Source organism: Chanodichthys erythropterus, chromosome 18 (assembly GCF_024489055.1).
Source record: "Chanodichthys erythropterus isolate Z2021 chromosome 18, ASM2448905v1, whole genome shotgun sequence".
NCBI lineage: Eukaryota > Metazoa > Chordata > Actinopteri > Cypriniformes > Xenocyprididae > Chanodichthys > Chanodichthys erythropterus.
In genome coordinates this window covers 2,596,055-2,618,616 of record NC_090238.1, presented here as the reverse complement: position 1 = coordinate 2,618,616, position 22,562 = coordinate 2,596,055, and the positions used below count along the sequence as shown (strand labels likewise).

The 22,562-nt window shown below is 39.8% G+C and overlaps 2 protein-coding genes across 4 annotated transcripts in view; both read left to right on the top strand.

The window, feature by feature from the left end:
* The window catches only part of atxn3 (ataxin 3), a 21,087-nt gene extending 5,787 nt beyond the window's left edge, over window positions 1–15,300 (top strand). Inside the window, exons 4-12 of one of the 3 annotated variants that reach the window (XM_067367194.1) lie at window positions 2,777–2,862; window positions 2,939–3,005; window positions 5,016–5,103; window positions 5,202–5,322; window positions 6,871–7,034; window positions 7,669–7,792; window positions 7,877–7,908; window positions 11,487–12,861; window positions 15,254–15,300. In XM_067367194.1, coding sequence (XP_067223295.1) covers window positions 2,777–2,862; window positions 2,939–3,005; window positions 5,016–5,103; window positions 5,202–5,322; window positions 6,871–7,034; window positions 7,669–7,792; window positions 7,877–7,908; window positions 11,487–11,524 — 720 coding nt within the window. In that variant the 3' untranslated portion in view covers window positions 11,525–12,861; window positions 15,254–15,300. Of the gene's footprint in view, window positions 1–2,776; window positions 2,863–2,938; window positions 3,006–5,015; window positions 5,104–5,201; window positions 5,323–6,870; window positions 7,035–7,668; window positions 7,793–7,876; window positions 7,910–11,483; window positions 12,862–15,253 lie in introns of all 3 variants that reach the window. The other 2 variants (XM_067367193.1, XM_067367195.1) reach the window with 2 other exon arrangements.
* On the top strand, window positions 14,979–22,562 carry serpina10b (serpin peptidase inhibitor, clade A (alpha-1 antiproteinase, antitrypsin), member 10b). Its single transcript, XM_067367192.1, has 5 exons — window positions 14,979–15,298; window positions 15,596–16,219; window positions 19,955–20,228; window positions 21,384–21,531; window positions 21,974–22,562. Exons 2-5 carry the CDS (start codon window positions 15,628–15,630, stop codon window positions 22,163–22,165), a joined length of 1,206 nt encoding a protein of 401 aa, XP_067223293.1. The 5' UTR covers window positions 14,979–15,298; window positions 15,596–15,627; the 3' UTR covers window positions 22,166–22,562.

Sequence of the window (22,562 nt, the reverse complement as noted above, 5' to 3'; positions counted from 1 at the left end):
TTTTTTTGAATGAATCTCTTAACTGAATGCTTCAATAACTCACTCATAAAGAATTCACTTGCTTCATTATTGGATGAATCAACGTTTTTGAATGAATCTCTTTAATGAATGCTTCAATGACTCACTCAAAAAGACTTCACTTGCTTCATTACTGGGTGAATCAACATTTTTGAATGAATCCCTTGAATGAATGCTTCAATGACTCAATCATAAAGACTTCACTTGCTTCATTATTGGGCGAATCATTGTTTTTGAATTTATCTCTTAAATGCATGCTTTAATGATAGGGTGACCAGACGTCCCGTTTTTCCCGGGACAGTCCCGTATTTCAACTCAAATTTTAGTGTCCCGACTTATTATGAAAAAATCATGTTTTGTCCCGTATTTCATCGTTAATATATATATATATATATATATATATATATATATATATATATATATATATATAATTTTTTTTTTTTTTTTTTTTTTTTGCTGAGTGATAGCGTGAGTACTCCTCTCATACGGAATAACCTAATAAAACTAGCAAATGAACTCATAGTATATTTTAGAGAAAAAAAAAAATTCCATCCAATAAGAGAAGGCAGAAGGACAATTCCATCCAATCACAATTCCCTTAATCAACGTGCAGTTAGTGAAGGCGGAATCTGACGTCACAGTTAAGTGTACAGTATATGAGATGGGAGGACGGATAAGCTTGCCTCAGGTGCAAAGATGTCAAAGAAGCGTGCGTGTACATTTAACGTCGATCTTCAAAAAGAGTTTAAATTTCTCAAAAGAGAACAGATCTCGACAGAGTGTAACAACAATGAAGGCAATGCTTTTCGTACGAATTAATTTCGGACTGGACTGCTCCGCATTTTATGATAAACTCTTGAAAGACAAGCGCACGCTGCCAAAAATTGGTTCCAGTGAAAAATACAAAACAGCAACAGTGAATGATGCTGTTGCACCATCTTGTTCCCACTGATCTGCAATTTTATGTAAGTCTACTTTTATTTTTTTACATAGCTAACAATAGTATTAAGTGTAAATACTTGTATGTGTGCAGTAGGTGTTGTGGGTCTGTGGGTTCTGTGTCTGTACCGTATTCCACTCTGAGAAATCTGGTCACCCTATTTAATGACTCATTCATAAAGACTTCGCTTGCTTCATTATTGGGTGAATCAGCGTTTTTGAATGAATCTCTTGAATGAATGCTTCAATGACTCACTCATAAAGAATTCACTTGCTTCATTACTAGATGAATCTGTGTTTTTGAATGAATCTCTTGTATGATTGCTTTAGTGACTCACTCATAAAGAATTCACTTGCTTCATTAGTGTATGATTCAGCGTTTTTGAACAAATCTCATAAATGAATGCTTCAGTAACTCATTCATAAAGAATTCACTTGCTTCATTACTGGATGAATCAGTGTTTTTTTTTTTTGTTTTTTTTTTAACGAATCCCTTGAATGAATGCTACAATAACTAACTCATAAAGACTTCACTTGCTTCATTACTGTATGATTCAACATTTTTGAACAAATCGCTTGAATGAATGCTTCAATGACTCACTCATAAAGACTTCACTTGCTTCATTACTGGATGAATCAGCATTTTTAAACAAATCCCTTGAATGAACGCTTCAATGACTCACTCATAATGACTTCACTTGCTTCATTACTGGATGAATCAGCGTTTTTAAACAAATCCCTTGAATGAACGCTTCAATGACTCACTCATAATGACTTCACTTGCTTCATTACTGGATGAATCAGCGTTTTTGAATGAATCTCTTGAATGAATGCTTCAATAGCTCACTCAAAAAGACTTCACTTGTACCATTTCTGGATGAATCAGCATTTTTGAACGAATCTCTTGAATGAACATTTCAATGACTCACTCATAAAGACTTCACTAGCTCCATTACTGGATGAATCAGCGTTTTTGAATGAATCTCTTGAATGAATGCTTCAATAGCTCACTCAAAAAGACTTCACTTGCTTCATTATTGGGTGAGTCAGCGTTTTTGAATGAATCTCTTGAATAAACATTTCAATGACTCGCTCATAAGAACTTCACTTGTACCATTTCTGGATGAATCAGCGTTTTTGAACGAATCTCTTGAATGAACATTTCAATGACTCACTCATAAAGACTTCACTTGCACCATTTCTGGATGAATCTGTGTTTTTGAACAAACCTTTTGAATGAATGATTCAATGACACTACATTATTTTAACAGTCACTTATCACCACCTACTGGTGTAACAATGTAATTGAAGCATCAAATTACTTTCAAAAGATTTACTCTATTTTGATCTATTTTGTAGACATCAGTGTTTATATCCAAACTTTTATCCCGGTACCTCTATGATCATTTGAATAATTAATACACAGAAATTATACTGTGTGGTTAAAAAGACTGTTTGTGTTTCATACCTACTCATGACAACGGCTCTCTCTGAATCAGCGGCAGCACCAATACAGATCTGATTGTTTGCTGTATCATACTTGTCCATTGATTGGCGAATCATTGTCATTTAGGAATAAGGTTGCATGTGTATTTGAATCGAGGTTGTGATCTTTTAACATATAATCGTGCAGCTCTATAATCTTTAATTTCGCTTTCCTTTTCATTGTGCATCTTCAGTCCCTCTCATTTTATACATAGAGACACTTTCACAATCTTCACTGAGAAAATCACGTCCCGCTGTCCCTGTTTGAGTGTTTCAGACGTCACGTGTGGACTGTTTTTTGCCGCAGTGAGTAGAGATGCGCTGTGTTTTGCAGGTGATCAGTAACGCACTGGGGGTTTGGGGTTTGGAGATCATTCTGTTCAACAGCAGAGAGTACCAGCAGTTACGGATTGATCCCATGTAAGCCTTCTAACAGCTTCAGCATCCGTCCTGTTATCCGCTGTATGACGTTCATCCTCTTCATGTTTGCTTTCAGACACGAGAAGGCCTTTATATGTAACTATAAGGAGCACTGGTTTACAGTGCGTAAGCTGGGACAGCAGGTATGTGTTTCACTTGCAGCATTGACTACATTTGCATGTGCAACAATAATGTGACTATTTTTGATCAGAATAAGGACTTAATTGCGGTTAAAAGTTTACATGACATGAGCAAACCTTTTCACTTTAGTTTACATGCCATTTTCATTATTCTGATTATAGGAATTGTGGTTATTTTTACTGCATCATTCACATATGCACAGCACAAATGATGAACTCACATACAGTCTGTGTGCTTCTGGTTAAGCTTTTCCAGCACACCTGGATTTGTTTGCCGGTTCTTTCGTATTTATCTTTCATGATAAATACGAAATTCATGATTTTATCTTTCTTTCATTTTTTTGACCATCAAAATACTACATTATATTTATGCATCAGTTTCTTCAACACCCCAAAAAAAGGTCAGACTGGAAAATTATGGTTGCTGCAATTATGAGCTTAAAGGCACACTATGTAAATTTTCACCACTAGAGGTCGCTTATTCAAAACAAAGGTGTAGCTTGATAACGCCTTGATTTCGAGGAATCATGGGAGGTGTTGTCTTCACGTCTACAGCTGGTGAAAAAGAATCCGACGGGACTCGGTTAGAAATCATGGTCATGGAAGAGATTATTAACGTTACTGTAGTATGAAGCAGAGCATATATATTAAAGCGTCTTTGGTGTTTCCATGGTTTCTTCAAAATCAAACCAAGGGTAATCCAAGGGTAACGCGGGTATGATGTCATTGATAGACCGTCCGTGTCCTGGTTAAAATGGTTTTAAACATTTTTGGAAACATCTGGGATAAGGTAAATACACAAGTCAACAAAATATATAACATTGCTCTAGTGGTTTTTGGATATTTTAACCCAAAGATCTTACATAGTGTGCCTTTAAAGGGATAGTTCACCCAAAAATGAAAGTTCTCTCATCATTTACTTCCCCTCATGCCATCCCCAATTTATATGACTTTCTTTCTTCAGATAAACACAAACAAGTGTGAGTCTGTGGGCCCTATTTTAACAATCTGAGCACATGGTCTGAAGCGCAGGTGCACATAGGGCGTGTCGAATCCTCTTTTGCTAGTTTAATGGTCCAAAAGGGTTGTACCCAGTCTCTTAATGAGTCATGGGTGTGTTTTGGGCATAACATGCAATAAACCAATCAGAGTCTCATCTCCCATTCCCTTTAAAAGCCAGTTGCATTTGCGCCATTGTGTATTCGCTATTTACGTGGCGGAATTTGCAAGCATAAAGATCATTTTATTTTTAATATTTGGCATGTTTGTGTGCTGCTGCACGTCAGAGTGTACACGTGTCGTGCACCCACATATAGGTGCATATTACTAAAGCACCCATTAAATAACACAAAAAATACTGCGCCATTGACTTTAGAGCAGGTTTCAGTTAGTCAATGGTGCAGTCGTTTTCATTTGCCTCAAAATAGCAACATGCCAACAATGCACCTGAAAACACTTTGTTTTAAGACCAGCACGCCCATGGGTGGACAGATGGGTGCAATTGCGTTTGCTATTTAAACAATGTGGCGCTGAATGTCAAAATGATAAGTGCGTCAGGCTGAAACTAGCAAAAAAAAATTGCTCCGGGTGTATGATAGGGCCCTATATTAGCGTTTCCCAACCCTGTTCCTGGAGGCACACCAACACTGCACATTTTGCATGTCTCCTTTGTCTGACACACCCATTTCAGGTCTTGGAGTCTCTACTAATGAGCTGATGACTTGAATCAGGTGTGTTTGATTAAAGAGACATGCAAAATGTGCAGCGTTGGTGTGCCTCAAGGAACAGGGTTGGGAAACACTACCCTATATAATGCAAGTGAATGGCTGCCGCTCATTTGACACACCCGGTAATCCATACGACCCCAGTGGATGAGTTGATGGCTTCAGAAGACATAGATTCATCCACTGGGGTCGTATGGATTACCGTCACAATCGCTGTGTCACAGTCTCAAATGAGCGGCAGCTGTGTGAGATGATCAGTTTACCAGCCTGTTTCTTTCTCTTAATCTAGTGGTTTAATCTGAACTCGCTGTTGACCGGACCAGAGCTCATATCAGACACTTACTTAGCCCTTTTCTTAGCGCAGCTACAACAAGAAGGTAAAATTCTTACATGACCATGTATCACATGAGCTCTTATCGTGGTGTGTCCACATGCGTAATGCCTGGAAATTGAGTTCAGCTGAACTTCTCTGCAGGTTATTCTATATTTGTGATCCGGGGAAACCTGCCAGATTGTGAAGCCGATCAGATTTTGCGGATCATGCGAGTGGAGCAACAGCAGCGGCCGAAGCTGATCGGAGAGGACGAGGCCCAGAGGTGCGCTGACTCTCGTCACATGACATATAGAGCAAGACACGTCCATCTTCATCCTACTGTTGTGTGTGACCTATATTCCATTTTTAAACTGCTTGAAACACTCTGAAATATTTCTTTCTGATTTTTGATGAATGTGCATGAAACACAGATGTGTTTTGGAAAGGCTGTACAGATTTTGGTGACAATTTGGTCATATTGACCCCCATTGGTTTTCATGCAATTTGCCAAAAAACAACACTTTGAAAAACACGTCTCTTTAACCTCGCCCTCAATCACTGTAGTTGTATCTGAGACTGGAAGAGTTTGGTTCGTGTTGTTCAAGTTGAGAAGACACTGTTTTCTGCTGCCAAAGCAAATCCACTTTGATGACATTGATATGACACCATCGTTACTGTTTGTATCACTGTGAATCAGGTGCTAAGATTCAGATATGATCATTTGGTCCAATCACAACAAACTAGGTCATCTGACCAATCAGAGCAGAGTAGCTTCTCAGAAAGGCAGGGTTTAGAGATAGCAAATCCTTGAATGAACCATTTCAGACACTGAGAAAAGAGCTGATGCTGCAGTGGATATTATGAGAAAATTAAAGGATTAGTTCACTTCAGAATTAAAATTTCCTGATAATTTACTCACTGCCATGTCATCCAAGATGTTCATGTCTTTCTCTTTTCAGTTGAAATGAAATTTTGAGGAAAACATTCCAGGATTTTTCTCCATATAGTATACTTCACTGGGGTTCAACGGGTTGAAGGTCGAGGAATAAGAGTCTTATCTAGAGAAACCATTGCTCATTTTCTTAAAAAAAAAATTTAAATTAAAATACTTTTTAACCACAAATGCTCGTCTTGCACTGCTCTGTGATGCTCCACGCATTGCATAATGTTGGTAAGGTCATGCGTGACGTAGGAGGAAGTACCGCTGTACGGTGAAAAACTCCATCTCATGTAAAAACATCTCATTTTCTCCTCCAACTTCAAAATTGTACGACATCGTTATTTTACCTTTTTTTGGTAAAGTGCGTTTGACTTAATCTTTGCACGTTCGCTTTGTAAACAATGGATCGGTACTTCCACCTACATCACGCGTGACCTTTCCAATGTGATTACGTTATGTGTGGAGCATCACAGAGCAGTGCAAGATGAGCATTTGTGGTTAAAAAGTAGATAATTTTTTTTTTTTTTTAGAAAATGTCCAGTGGTTTCTCTAGATAAGACTCTTATTCCTCGTCTGGGATCATGTAGAGCTCTTTGAAGCTGCACTGAAACTGACATTTGGACCTTCAACCCGTTGAACCCCAGTGAAGTCCACTATATGGAGAAAAATCCTGAATGTTTTCATCAAAAACATTCATTTCTTTTACACTGAAGAAAGAAAGACATCAACATCTTGGATGACATGGAGGTGAGTAAATCATCAGGAAATGTTAATTCTGAAGTGAACTAATCCTTTGAGAATGGTGTAATGCCTAGCCATGGATTACACTGCTATCTAAGGTGTCTGCACGTTGAGTTTGTGCGTCTCTGACGAGTGTGTGCTGTTGATCAGGATGTCAGTGCAGCCTGTGTCAGACACACCAGTCCCCGGGGATGAAGCGCCGCTGGATGAGGATGAGGAGGAGCTGAGGAAGGCTCTGGCTCTCAGCAGACAGCACATGGAGGTGGAGGATGAGGAGGCCGACCTGCGCAGAGCCATTCAGCTCAGCATGCAGGGTGAGAAACACACGCTGCTCGTAACACGCCTTTACACAGAGGATGAAGTTGAAGAGCGATACATTAATGAGAGTGTTTCTTTTTTTATTGGTGTCACTTCTTTCAGTGAGTTCAGTGATTCATTCAATAATCGATGCTAATGGTTCAGCCAATTAAAATAACTGTAGAGCCCTTTATGATTCTATTAATCTGATTCCTTAAATCAAACTGAGTTAATCTTAGTACGTCAAGTTAAACGAAATGGAAATAGCTGAACTAAAATAAGTTTTATAGTTGACGTTTATTTTATTTCAAGTAACATTTTTTAGTTTGTTATTTTTTAGTTGTGCTCGTCTTTTGTTCCTGTATAAAACAAATATAGGGCGGGGCTTGATTTTTGTCTGTGGGGAATTGATTGGATGGTTGTGGTTTGCTATTGGTGGATCTCATGTGAGTGACAGGTTGCCCCGCCCTCATCATCAGAGAAGAGAAGAGATGCTGCAAGAGGAAGATATTCTGATTCAAGATTATGAGGAACATGAATTTAAAACAATAATGATGTGCAGGAATAAATAATTTAGAATAAACACTGCAATATTCCATAAAAAAATAAGAATTGTCAGTTTTGATTTAATGGTGACTTTAATGGATGTAGGCGGCAGCGATCCCACAAGCCCCAATGCGGTTGTGACGGCGGGCTCGTCTCACGAATCAGGAAGCAGCGAGGAGACGCTCACTGCAGAGGAGCTGCGAAGGAGGAGACAGGCCTACTTCGACAGGTGAGCGTGACTGCAGTACACTCATGATACTGCGATCATACAAGTTCAATCAGAGTAAGTGATGATCGTCTGATCTTCTCACAGGCAGCAACAGGCTCACGACAGCAGCACCGCCAGTAAGTCATTCTGTCTTTCTGCTTTCAGTCCTCCTGATTATAGAAACAGACGTCTGGTGTGAAGAAATCCTTCTGCTTTATAAATCTTTGAACACTCGAGCTCATTACTAGCTATTAATGCCACCAGATCAATCTCTCACGTCATGTGAGCGAGTGCTGCTGTGGGTTCCTAGATCCAGAACTGTCTTAAGAACTGGTTTATCCAACTAGCTGTTTAGCCAAGGGGTTATCGGTCTCACACCCAGCTCATATGGAGCGTTTGTTTCAGAACCTACCATCTTTTCTCTCTTAGTTTGGTTCGTTTAGACATATATAGGAACATTGCAATCGTGCTTGGATCTGCACCAAAGCAATCCGTCTGAATGAGGTGGTTTCGGCCCATATGTAGTGGTGAGAAATCAATCCGACTCGAACCAAGCTGTATCTAAAGAGCTGGAAGATGTGTTTACTGTTGCTTTGTCCGACAAGCCATGGCGCTGTCATGCCACAAGCAGTGTAAAATACATCGTGGAGCAAAGAGGACACTGACAACACGTCGACAGAAAGTCCCAGCTTTCAAACTGTGTATTTTTGTTTTTAAAGAAATTCGAACAATTAAAACAATTTTGTGGCTCTTTAAAGTGTCGTGACAGATTGCTGTAGCGCCTCAGCTCATCATCAGTTCATTTATAGCATCAAATAAACATGAATGAACATCAGAAGTAATGTTATTTAAAACGCGGAGAGACATAAATACACACCATTTTTCAAGTTTCAAGAGGTTAATCTTCTAACTCCTGACTGTGGATTCGGCGTTATGATTGGTTAGATCGCCTGTCAATCAAACTCCAGCGAAGGGTCAATTCAAGAATGCTTTGGAATATAGACCTTAGTTTGGTCTTGTTTTAAAGAAGACACTAAGCAGATTGTTGCATTCAAAAAATGAAAGTATGAAAAAGTTTAAATTTGCTGTAAATCAAATTTACTGTACTAATTTTTATTTTATATAAAGTATATATTTTACAAAATCATTTTGAATCTAAAATTGATATAAAATCAAAGCCGTACGTCTAACTAAGTTGTATTCGAATATGAAGCTGATATCACAAAAATTTAAGTTCCCATGAGAGCTTGTTAAGGCGTTTTACCAAAAATAGCCACCGGGCGTCACCCACATTCCATCGATTTTTTTTTTTTTTGATGAATTCTCCTGTAACAAATTAATACATTTCTGTCCAAATATCACTTATATCTCAAAACAGATGGCATATATGGAAGCTTGAGAATCCGACCTTTCCAACGATATGTGTTTTGTAAGGATTAGAAAAATCTATTATTAATTAGTTAAAATAATTTTTGTAATATGCCCGCTAAAAGGATTTAAAGTATCGTTTCCATGGTAACGCAATGCCCAATTTAAAAAAAGTTTTCACAGGATGAGTTTTTAAGCCTTTGAATTATACTGAATATACAGGTGCTGGTCATATAATTAGAATATCATCAAAAAGTTGATTTATTTCACTACTTCCACTCAAAAAGTGAAACTTGTATATTATATTCATTCATTACACACAGACTGATATATTTCAAATGTTTATTTCTTTTAATTTTGATGATTATAACTGACAACTAAGGAAAATCCCAAATTCAGAATCTCAGAAACTTAGAATATTGTGAAAAGGTTCAATATTGAAGACACCTGGTGCCACACTCTAATCAGCTAATTAACTCAAAACACCTGCAAAGGTCTTTAAATGGTCTCTCAGTCTAGTTCTGTAGACTACACAATTATGGGGAAGACTGCTGACTTGACAGTTGTCCAAAAGACGACCATTGACACCTTGCACAAGGAGGGCAAGACACAAAAGGTCATTGCAAAAGAGACTGGCTGTTCAAAGAGCTCTGTGTCCAAGCACATTAATAGAGAGGCGAAGGGGAGGAAAAGATGTGGTAGAAAAAAGTGTACAAGCAATAGGGATAACCGCACCCTGGAGAGGATTGTGAAACAAAACCCATTCAAAAATGTGGGGAAGATTCATAAAGAGTGGACTGCAGCTGGAGTCAGGGCTTCAAGAACCACTACGCACAGACGTATGCAAGACATGGGTTTCAGCTGTCGCATTCATTGTGTCAAGCCACTCTTGAACAACAGACAGCGTCAGAAGCATCTAAAGACAAAAAGGACTGGACTGCTGCTGAGTGGTCCAAAGTTATGTTCTCTGATGAAAGTAAATTTTGCATTTCCTTTGGAAATCAGGGTCCCAGAGTCTGGAGGAAGAGAGGAGAGGCACACAATCCACGTTGCTTGAGATCCAGTGTAAAGTTTCCACGGTCAGTGATGGTTTGGGGTGCCATGTCATCTGCTGGTGTTTGTCTACTGTGTTTTCTGAGGTCCAAGGTCAACGCAGCCGTATACCAGGAAGTTTTAGAGCACTTCATGCTTCCTGCTGCTGACCAACTTTATGGAGATGCAGATTTCATTTTCCAACAGGACTTGGAACCTGTACACAGTGCCAAAGCTACCAGTACCTGGTTTAAGTACCATTGTATCCCTGTTCTTAATTGGCCAGCAAACTCGCCTAACCTTATTGTGAAGAGGAAGATGTGATATGCCAGACCCAACAATGCAGAAGAGCTGAAGGCCACTATCAGAGCAACCTGGGCTCTCATAACACCTGAGCAGTGCCACAGACTGATCGACTCCATGCCACGCCGCATTGCTGCAGTAATTCAGGCAAAAGGAGCCCCAACTAAGTATTGAGTGCTGTACATGCTCATACTTTCCATGTTCACACTTTTCAGTTGGCCAAGATTTCTAAAAATCCTTTCTTTGTATTGGTCTTAAGTAATATTCTAATTTTCTGAGATACTGAATTTGGGATTTTCCTCATTTGTCAGTTATAATCATCATCAAAATTAAAAGAAATAAACATTTGAAATATATCAGTCTGTGTGAAATGAATGAATAATAATATAATAAATAAAAACAGCACCAAGCATCCCACTAGCAACAGTTAAGGGGTTAAAGTAAGTTACTTAAAAAGGTAGATTGATCTAATTTGAATTGGAAAAGTAAGGCCAATTGGTTAACTGTTAGTTAGTCAAACTAGTTCTTAAGACACACACTGCATCTGAAATCACATGCTGGTTCTACATTTGAATTCGAATTTACTTCGCCACTGTTATAAAAGTATGTTCTATATAGTATGTATGTGAATAGTATGAATGAAATTCAGACATACTAAATCTGCCATGTTGTTAGTGTTCACCGCCATTGATAAATCCTCTCCTGTGGCCTCATGGGATAGTAAAGTGTCCATCAAATGCACACTCACCTGAGCGGAAGTATTAGGTCATCCGGTACTTTCTGCCTACTATACTACAGTACTTTTTTGCATACTATATATATTAGGGAAGTATTCAATTTCTGATGCAGCAACAGTCTTTACATAGTGGCTATGTTTATGCAAGTAACCCCTCAGTTGTGAAGGAAAGCAAGAGATGACTAACTTGTAAGACAAGTCTAAGCCATTTATGCAGTGGCCACAGGATCTACACTCCTCAGCAGATGTTGTTGTTTTGCTGTGTGTCGTTGGCAGGCGAAGTGAAGGACAGCGGGACCAAACCCAACCAGTGACCATCCAGCGGCGACGTTGACAGCGCCGGACGCTCTGAACGCTACCCGATGGGAATCACGTCTCTGGGACTCCGGTTGGGTCCTGCTGTGTTAATAAAGGGACATTCGTTTAGCTTCTCTTGACCGATTTAAGTTGAATGAGGTCAAAGGGAAGCTTTTACCCCGGTACATTCCTCTTCCTCAGACTGAGAGCGACAGGAGGAAGCTGTTAAAGTGGGATCACTCGTGCATTCTGGGACCATTCGGCTTTATTGGGTTACTGGATCTCTTTCCTCTTTTCCTCTGTGGACTGTAATGAATTGCCGTCTACTGTCACAGGTGAGCGGCGTCTTCGCCGGCGTGTGACACGTGCCCATATCTATGATTCATCCCCTCGTGAAGGTTGACTCTCATGCGCACTAGGTAGAGAGCACAGTGTGCGTGAGGGCAGATGGTTGACCAGCGAGTTCCAGTGCAGTCAGTGATGAAATGATGTCCATCAGCGCTCACGTGTGCACCAATCATCACACAGATTCAGACCTTCACTTGTTTTAGTCATTTATCAGTCGTCCCCCATTTGTTTGCAGGCAGCAGCGCTTTTGATTCTGTTTCCAAATTCGTCTCACATTCAGCAATAGTTTTTAAGTGATTGATTATTCTTGCACTTCTATATACACTTTTTGCTTCTTAAATAAAAATATTTGTTTTCCCCTCGAGTGGTTTTCCTTTGTTCCTTCTCTCTGGATTATGTGCATTCTGTGAGTCGCTTGAAGACGTCAGATGTTCCTCCAGCATTTAGTTTCATTCACGATGGCTGATGACTAGCAGTCACACAAAACTCTCTTTATCGTCGCTTTAGTCATCTTAGTTTAAACGATGCAGTGATGTCAAAAACATCAAGTCAAAGTGAAATCTGAAATGTTCCAACATTTAATCATATAGAATTAAACAAAAATCAAACAACAGAAGAGATTTTCTTAGTGAAGCATCTTCGTCAAGCAGCGAAACAAATGAATTCATGTACATGGATCTTTCCTACAGTTTGGTGGATTTTGGACTGAGCTGGTTTGTTGAAAAAAACTTTTTAAAAGTCAATTGTTTTTTAGGCATTTCAGAGGAAGAACATCTCTGTCCACCAGTAAACTGGTCAAGCTCAGGTTAGTATAACCGAATCATCCTCACCAAATATTTAACATTCTATGACATTTGTCCACCATGTTACATGACACTTCTACAATACAATGTGTTCTATCATATATGAAAATCTGACTTTTTCCCATGTTTAAGTGCTATGAGGTCCCCTGTGCATCTACCAACCCAGAAAACGTGAAAAAGCACAACCCAGTAACTTTGTTTTGGTAAGCCTTTCTCTGCAAGCATGTGAAAAAACGAGCTGTTCAGATTTCACTCCTCTAGTGATGTAGGAAAAGGATCTTATTATAATATTACCACCCCTTAGTCTGCACGTTTCCACCCACGGCAACACCATTTTGTTTTCGCAAGCGACACCGGTGTACCAGTTCTAATGTCATTGCAAAAGTTGGAGCAAAGTTTGCTAACTGTTCTGTCGTTGCTCCACAGATGAGCACTGAACACTATTTAGAGCAGGGGTGTCCAATCCTGCTCCTGGAGGGCCACTGTCCTGGAGAGTTTAGCTCCAACCCCAATTAAACACACCTGAACCAGCTAATCAATGTTTTGAGGCATACAGGCAGGTGTGTTGTGATAAGTTGGAGCTAAACTCTGCAGGACAGTGGCCCTCCAGGACCGAGTTTGGACACCCCTGATTTAGAGTCTCGCTAGCTTGGATAGCCTGAAGTTGACCCTGGCACGATTGATTGATTAAAAAAGAGCATTTCTGTCAGAGCGATATTTTGGAAAAAATATTAGACCATTCACAGCATCTGATAGCAATCATAAACGTTAGCCTGGTGTGTGTGACTCTGTTTGGCAAACAGGTATAGTGGGCGTCCATACGGGTTTTGCGCAAAAGATGAACATGACGGCACATGCTAGTGGATGAGTTGAATCAACTCCACAGCAACTACATCAATTTATCCACTAACCATTCAGAAACGTCTAAAAGTTGTAACTTCTTCCTGAGTCTCTCCATCAGTGTCGACTCCGGTTTGAACAATGTAAGGCTGAACACCGTTACTGACAATCCTCATTTTGGCTGCGTGAGATTCTCCAGCTTTGTTGTTGTTGAGCTGTTAAAGCAGCAGCAGCTCATTTGCATTTAAAGGGACACACACAAAAACGGCGTGTTTTTGCTCACACCCAAATAGGGGCAAATTTGACAAACTATAATAAATGATCTGTGGGGGATTTTGAGCTGAAACTTCACAGACACATTCTGGAGACACCAGAGACTTATATTACATCTTGTGAAAGGGGCATAATAGGTCCACTTTAAGCTAATGAAGATCTATACTAGCTAGGAAAGAACAACATGCTAGCAGATCAAGGTTTAGGAATAATTTTAATAAATGTATAAAATCTGTTTTAAAACATAAACATTTTGATGTCCCATATAAATTGACAACAGGGTGGACATTATGTTTTATGCTATTAGAAACGTTTTCTAAACATGAGGAAAAGAGAGAAAGTTTATTACTGATACTTACTTTGTTAGATTTGCTTTCCCTCCATGGAAATGATGTCACTTCTTGCAAATCATGTGATTTAGGGTGTATGCTTAGGATTTTAAAAGGCTAGTAGAGTTTGAGGGACAAACTAATTTAGTGGTTTCACACATTTAAAAAAATGTATCAATGAATCATATTTTATGTCAAAAGGGAATAATTGAATTTAATAATCAAAATTGGTAATTTGGAAATATATAACCTTTATTTCAAAGTAAAGTTAAGAAAACATGATTGGGGATGTGGGAATTTGCCACACAAAAGTTGTTTTTTTAAAAATATATATTAGGCACTAATCAATATGAATTGTGTTAATTAGGGTACATCTATGCATGGAAAACCATGTGGCTAAAAGTTGATTAACATTTTATGTAAAGTTTATGCAGGATTCTTTCATGGAGACATACGATCCACCACACTGTAGGAATGACCTACATGTGATTTCTCATGTTAGACTGAAAATGATCCGCAGCTGATTTTATACTCGTTACACAGTTAAGCTTGACTGATCATCCACCATCTTCACATCTGAGTTTACCTTCAGTTGTGATTATGATTCAAACTCACTTCGACGCTTCATGTGAAAAAAAAATGACGTAGTTGTGCAAAATAATCATTCGGTCATCCTTTACTCACCCTCTATGACTTTCTTTCTTCTGTGGAACATAAAAGAAGATATTTGAAGAACATTCAGTTGTTTTGTTCATGAAGGTCAGTGGGGTCCAGTGTTGTTTTATACACCATTGACTCTCATTGACTCCACTGACTCATTGTATGGACAAGAACTTTTGTGTTCCACAGAAGAAAGAAAGTCATACAGGTTTGGAACGACATAAAGGCAAGTAAATGATGACACAGTTCATTTGTGGGTGATCAATCCCTTTAAGTTGTTGTGATGTTAAAAATATGTAGATATGAAATTGTAGTGAGTTTCCTACAATCATTCTTAATGAAGTACCAACTCAAGATGTCATCAAAACTCAAACTTAAGTCAGAAGAACCTGGTGATCTGACGTCATTGATCCATCTCAGTCTTTAGGCTGGAAATTGTTTGATTGTTAATAGATAATCTCTAATGCACACTGAACTTTGTCTCTGCAAACAGTCAGAACATAACAGACAACACAAGATCTTCCTCTGCAGTCTGTCGGTGAGTATAAATGTTATTTTACGCGTGTATTTATAGTTATCATTTTCAGATGTTAGGGTTTTTTTATTGTTCAGGGTTTTGCCACCATGTTTGGTGCTTTTAGTACTTCCGTTAGTACAGAATGGTTTCACAGACAGATTATTATTTTGTAGTTTATATGGTGTGAATTGTTGTAACAAAAGCATGCACAGCTAACAGTACTAATGTTTCAGTATGTATTTAAGTGGGTGTTCTTGTGTCTGCATTGCTTATGAAATGTCAATATAGTCAGCTGTTTTTTATATTATATATCTTCAGGTCAAGGGATTTTCGACAAACAAGGTTATAAAATGGAGTTAAAAGTGCTGTTCACCCTCATTTATTTGTCTGGCTTTCTCTGCGTTCTCAAAAGTCAAGAGCCCAAAACTCCTGATGTCACTGATCTGGCCTTCAAAAATATTGACTTTGCCATGAACCTCTATCGCAAGATATCAAGTTATCATGACAAAAACGTATTTTTCTCACCGCTGAGCATTTCCACATCTTTTGCCACGCTCTTACTGGGTGCCAAGGGCTCGACACGCAGTCAGATCTTGAAGGGACTGAATCTGGACTCTTTAGAAGGAAATGGAGATGCTTTGCTCGTCCCAAGGCTCTATGAGCAGCTGCAGAAGAACATCTCACAGGACAGAAAACTGAAGATGGAGCAGGGCACTGCACTCTTTGTAGACGAGCGATTTCAAGTCGAGAGCAACTTCAGCGATCAGATCAAGACGTTCTTTGGTGCTGATGTGAACAATGTGGATTTCAGTAAAGCCGAGCTGAGCAAGAGTATCGTCAATGAGTATGTGAGCAGAAAGACCGGCAATAAAGTGAATGAAATGGTGACGAGTATCGAACCACTGACAAAGATGATGCTCCTCAACACCATTTTCTATCAGGGTGAGTTTCTCTGCACATGCACTGCAAAGAAAAAAAAAGGTTTTCTCTTTTTCAGTACAAATATATAAGCATTCTTAAATGAAAATACATTTACTGGAGAAGCAAAATGACAAAATATAAAGTGTTGTTTGTTTTCTGAAAAAGTTTTTGCTTAAAACAAAAACATCTGTCTGTGGGGTCAGAAATATAAACTTAAAGGGAAAACGTCTCCGTTACAGTCTTTGCACAGACAACACGTGTTGCAATAGAGGAAATCTCAAGGTTGTAAAATCTAGGTGTTCTGACCAGACCAACCTGCAATCAGACAGATGTCCTGAATCGACATTCCTACAAAGAAGCCATCCTCCTAGTAGAATGCATGGACTCCAAAAGGTGTTGTGCTAAAGCTATAGCTTCTACAATCCAATGAGGAAAATGCTGCTTCGAGACCAGCAGCTCTTTACGGTGACCACAAACTCGAAAAGCGCGAACAGGGCATAAAAGATGCAACCTCCTGAGGGGTGAACGCCTGCAGTGTTATAACTTATGCCCTGAATGACGTAGACAGCACTTTGGGCACATAACCACGTCTGGGCGTCAGCCTGACCATACAGTCATTCCTACTAAACTCTAAACAAGCAGTGCTCATAGACAGTGCTTGCAGTTCTCCTACTCTTTTACTACACACCAAAGTGTGTAAATGCGGCACTTTAAGAGAGAGCACCTTTAACTGCAGTGGTTCAAATGGTGGCTTGGAAACTGCACTAAGCACTAGAGACAATTCCCAGACAGGAATCCAGTTAGGGCGAGAAGGATGAGACTGCCCCGCTCCCCAAAGAAATCTCAACACTAATACATGCCTCCCCACTGAGCAATGATCAACGTATGAATGGAAAGCTGAAATGGCAGCCACAAAAACACCTGGTGTACACCCTTTATCCAGACAGTCAAAAGATAAAACAACAGACACAGCACAACTCTCCATGTCTTCATCTTTCATCCCAAGACACAAAAACCTTCCACATTAAACCATAGAGACGCCTGGACGAAGGTGCTCTTGCTTCTGCAATCATGTTCAAAACTTGCTGTGATATGGTCAGAGTCTGCCCGTCACACTGACCTGCCAGACATATGCTGGGGTGCCATATTGTGCCCATCGCCTGAGAGAGCAGGTCCATGTATAATGGAATTGGCCACGGGAGCTACCAGGAGATCTGGCATGATCTTGGTCAGGGGAAAAGCATATTTGTGCCCCTTCAGCCAGCAACCTCATACACACTGTTTTCCCGCTGGTGGGGCCTGTCCATTCAATGCCGAGAGCCGCATACTCCCATCAGACGTTGCTTTGGCTGGCACAGCAGGACAGCCGAGCCCTACCGGCCATCCGAACGGGAATAAGCAAGTTTGATTCCTGACCGAGAGAGCCCACACAGCTACCAACGGGAGTCTGCAGCTTACAGCATCGGATGGAGCGATGCACACTCTGTTCACTTTGTGGCGGGGCTCACCCATCCGATGCTGTGAGCTGCAGGCTCCTGTTGGTAGCTGTGTGGGCCCTCCCGGTCGGGAAACAAACTTGGTTATGCCCGTTTGAATGGCCAGTAGGGCTTGGCCGTCCAGTGCTGTGAGCTGCAGGCTTCCGTTGGATGCTGTGCAGGCCCTCCTGGACAGATGGCTAGAATCACACTGGCCCTGTTCTCCTGCCAGTGGGGCTCACCCATCCAATGCTGTGAGCTGCAGGCTCCTGTTGGATGTGCGTGGACCTTCCTGTTCAGGCATTGGGATCACTTACAACCTGTTCGACTGAATGGCAGGGCTTACCTGTGTAACACCTGCCGACTGCTGGCAAACCCACCCATCCGATTGTTCGGTTGCCATATGGGATCTCCAGGTTGGGAGATTGAGATTGCTTTCACCCCCGTTTGACTGGATGGGTGAGATCACCCGTCTGATGCTGCGAGCTGCAGGCTCCTGTCGAATGCTGTGTGGGCCCTCCTGGTGTGTGCCCTCCTGGTTTTTCTCTTCCCCATTCAGCTAGTGGGACTTACCCGTCCAATGCTGTGAGCTGCAGGCTCCCATTGGATGCTGTGTGAACCCTCCCAGTCAGGCGGTTGAAATTGCTCACACCCTAGTTTCAATTGTCCGTCAGGGCTTGTCTGTCCGATGTTGTAAAATCTGAAGGTTGTAAAATCTAGGTGTTCTGACCAGACCAACCTGCAATCAGACAGATGTCCTGAATCGACATTCCTACAAAGAAGCCATCCTCCTAGTAGAATGCATGGACTCCAAAAGGAGTTGTGCTAAAGCTATAGCTTCTACAATCCAATGAGAAAAATGCTGCTTCCCACATAAACTCAAAAAGCGCAAACAGGGCATCAAAGATGCAACCTCCTGAGGGGTGAACGCCAATGTCCGATCTGTCCGATGTTGTGAGCTGCAGGCTCCTGGTGGATGCTGCACAGACCCTGTCTGCCAGGTTGTTAAAATCATGTATGCCCATCAGGCCACAGGCGGGGCTAGCCTGTTTGATACCGTGAGCTGCAGGCTCCCGTCGGATGCTGTGCAACTTCTCCCAGGTCAAGTGGTTGAAATCACTCGCACCCTGTTCGACTACTGGCAGTGCTTACCCATCCGATGCTGTGAGCTGCAGGCTCCCATCAGACACTGAGTGAGCCCTCCTAGTCAAGCGACCAGGCTCCTCCCCGAAAATTCCCCTCTGCCAACTTTTTTAGCACACATTTTTGGGGGTCAATACATTCTTGGCTGCTGCCCCAAGTTCTTTGGCTTTTTTGGGGATTACTGTGGGTTTGGGCCACATTATGAGCTCGGAGCCCTCCCGGACAGCACGCCAAATACGCATACTCTTGTATTCTAAGTATTTGTAAGTGTGAACTCGTGAAACTTCCTAAAGGACTCCATTTAGATTATCCATCCACGTGGCAAAGGTGGGCTGCAGATATTTGTTCTTGTTTTAAGCAAAAACGCACTTAACTCTTTCCCTGCTTTGATCTTCTCAAAACTTTCATGTACTCCAGAATATTTAGTTTTATTAATATGTGAATATGCAATATATAAAAAGAGAGCCTCTGCTTTAAATATAAAATAAAATAAAAAATTTATTCTAGCTTCATGCGTTATTTTTTATCAACATTTGAATGTGGGTAAGTTTCATTAAAAAAATGTGACATTTTCAACAAATAGTTGAGAAAATTGCGTTTTTGTCGAAGATTTAGTCCAGATTCAGAATGATGATTAAAACACAGATGGAGTAGATCGAGTCCATCAACACCTCCAAAGCTTCACAGATGTTTCCTCTTAATAGGTTTGACAATTCATTCAGTAACGTTAGGGAGTTTTTATTTATATGCGGTTTGATATTCGATGATCACATTATTTTACATGTGCATCAGCAATGCTTCTATCGCTTGTTTCTGCTTCATCGCCTGTGTTTTGATCTGGAGATTCTGTACTCTTTCAAGAAGATGTGTAATAGTGCCCCCTACCGTATAACAGCGAAAACATGGATTGCCGGAAAATTCCTTCAGTGGCAGGGGTTCATTTTAATATTTTTTTTTTCAGAAAACAAGACTTAATATCTTAAGTAATTTTGATTCTCTCGATTTAAGATTGTTTAGATATTTGTACTGGAAAACAAGACAAAAATACTGAGGAATGAAATCATTTCTTGCAGTGTGGAAACAGCAATGAACTTCTTTAAAACAATTGCCATTTCATCTAAAACTCTTTGTTTTCAAGGTGAATGGGACCATCCGTTCGACCCCAACAGCACGCAAATGAGTCGCTTTTATGTTGACAAGTACAACATCGTTCAAGTCCCCATGATGTTTAAGGAGGATAAATTCTCTACGGCTGAAGACAGTGAGCTGCACGCTCGAGTGCTGCGTCTGCCGTACCGCGGTGGAGCGGCACTGCTCATTGTCCTGCCCGACGCCACTGCTGATTACACCGTCATAGATGACGAGATCAACGCTAAGCGATTCTTCGGCTGGATCAAAAACATGAGGCGAACGTAAGGGGCAGAATTGGAGGCTGTTCACACAGAATGTGTTTTTGCATTCCACTGCACTACTTTTCCATTATTTTTCTATGTAAATGCACTAGACGGATGTGTTTGACTGTTGCGCTCATGTTTTTTGAGCATCTTGCACAATACTCAAAAAATCTCCTGCTCATGTTAAAATTTTTTTTAAAAAAAAAACGTCTCTAGACCTTGCCTTTTTTTCAGTTTTAACCACAAAAAAATGCATTCTGTTTGAATGACACCTTTTACAGTGCAGAGCTGCTTTTCACTTTGCGCACTATTAGCATGTCACCATTTATCAGGGTTAATTATATTTAACTAATATATATATATATATATATATATATATATAAATATATAATATAAATATATATATATATATTTAACAACAACAAAAAAATGTTACTTAATAATGTAAAATAATGGAATAATATTTGAAATATTGAGGACTCAAGTTTGATTAAACCATCAATATATCAGGAAAATATGTTTAAACATTTTTAAAATACTTTAAATATAAGGAAAGAACAAAACACTAAAATTGGTTAAGGTATTTATCTAAATTATTTGGCAAAAACAGGCAAACTGCAGTGAAACTATATTTCAAACTAATTTGGCATGTTTCATGGCATTATCACAAATAAAACAATCAATCACAACTACGCATATGATTACAAATCCTTGAACACATTTTTAGTAATATTTGAATAAAGTGTGATGTCAATTTACCTTTTCTAGACACCACTTTTGGCCACTACAGTATGAGTGTATACACTAAAACTTTAAATTTAAAATGAAAACAGAAAATATAAAAATGTAAGTAATTCAAAATATTAATGAAAACTATTGCAGCATCTCAAAAATAGGAAAATAACACTGCCTTGTGCTCTTCCAAAACCCTGATAAACTGATAAACAAGACCCTTTTCATCATAACAGTAAATTAAATTCATGAAATAGGATCTTCTCAAAGCATTGTAAGACTGTAGTGCAGGACTGACAAAACATGATCACTATCAATATCTGTGTGGAAAAGACATACGGGAGTGTAAATGAATTCTCATATTTGGTGGAACTCTTTATTTAAGCTATTTTAACCATCATCATTGATTTTTTTATACCTCTCTGACTCTCTCTTGTTTAGGAGACTGGAGGTTCATCTGCCCAAGTTCAAGATGGAGCAGTCTTACAACATGCATGAAATTCTTCCACATCTGGGCATCGACAGCGTTTTCCTCGATTCAGCCAACCTGACGGGTTTAAGCAAAGAGGGGCATCTGAAAATATCACAGGTTACTGTAGCCTCACGCATACTGACATTAGCGGTCCTCTTATTTTTATGTGAATTTTGGGTAATTGCATAAATAATGCTGGATAGAAATGCCAAGATATGCAGATATCCTAAAAATGTGCATAAAAGCTTATAAGGTAATTTTATTTATATAGGGCATAAACTATGATGGAAGCACATTAACCTAATAAATGCCTTTGACTGCATTTCGTCTTCCAGTCTCATTTACGATAGAGAAAAAAAAAAAAAACTAAAAAAAAAAAAAAAAAAACGATTGCAGCAACACCAGTTTCCCAGGAAGTGACGATTTTGAACAAGTGATAGAAACGCTGCTTTATTCTCAAATGTTTTATGCCTTATTCCAATTTTATGCAGTTGTTAAATTTGCAGCTTTGGATGGAAGCAGCTAATATCCCTTTATTCCATGTGTTTGTGTTGTGCAGGTGCTGCATAAAGCCGTCATCGAGGTGGACGAGAAAGGCACCACCGCAGCCTCCGCCACATCAGTGGGAATCACGGCTTATTCTCTGCCAGCCACTTTCATTGTCAACAGGCCCTTTTTCTTCTTTCTGTACCATGAAGCCACTTCTAGCCTGTTGTTCATGGGGAGAGTGATCAACCCCACAAAGAACTGAGAAATCAAACACTGGCTGCCACTGGAGATGTTCCCTCTTGAACATAGTGTTTGTTTGACCTATGGAAGTATGTTTCTAATGACGCAATACTTCAGATATAAACATTATCAAATTAAAATCGCACAAATAGTGCACTCGTCTATAATCATGTCAGACTGACAGAGCAGATGAACACAGTGAACATATTCTGAGAAATAAAGTGAAAAAATTGTGCAGTTTTCCCTCTCTACTTCCTTTCCACTGACGGTCACAGGTTCACACACCTTTACTAAAGTTCACTCAACTCTTTAGTGTTTGAGATTCAACAGCAGTGTAGTGTAAGAACAGCGCCGTCATCAGCAAACTGAACAATCACCTCTGCATTCAGACTGCTGGCAAAAGTGGCCCGAAGTGAGAG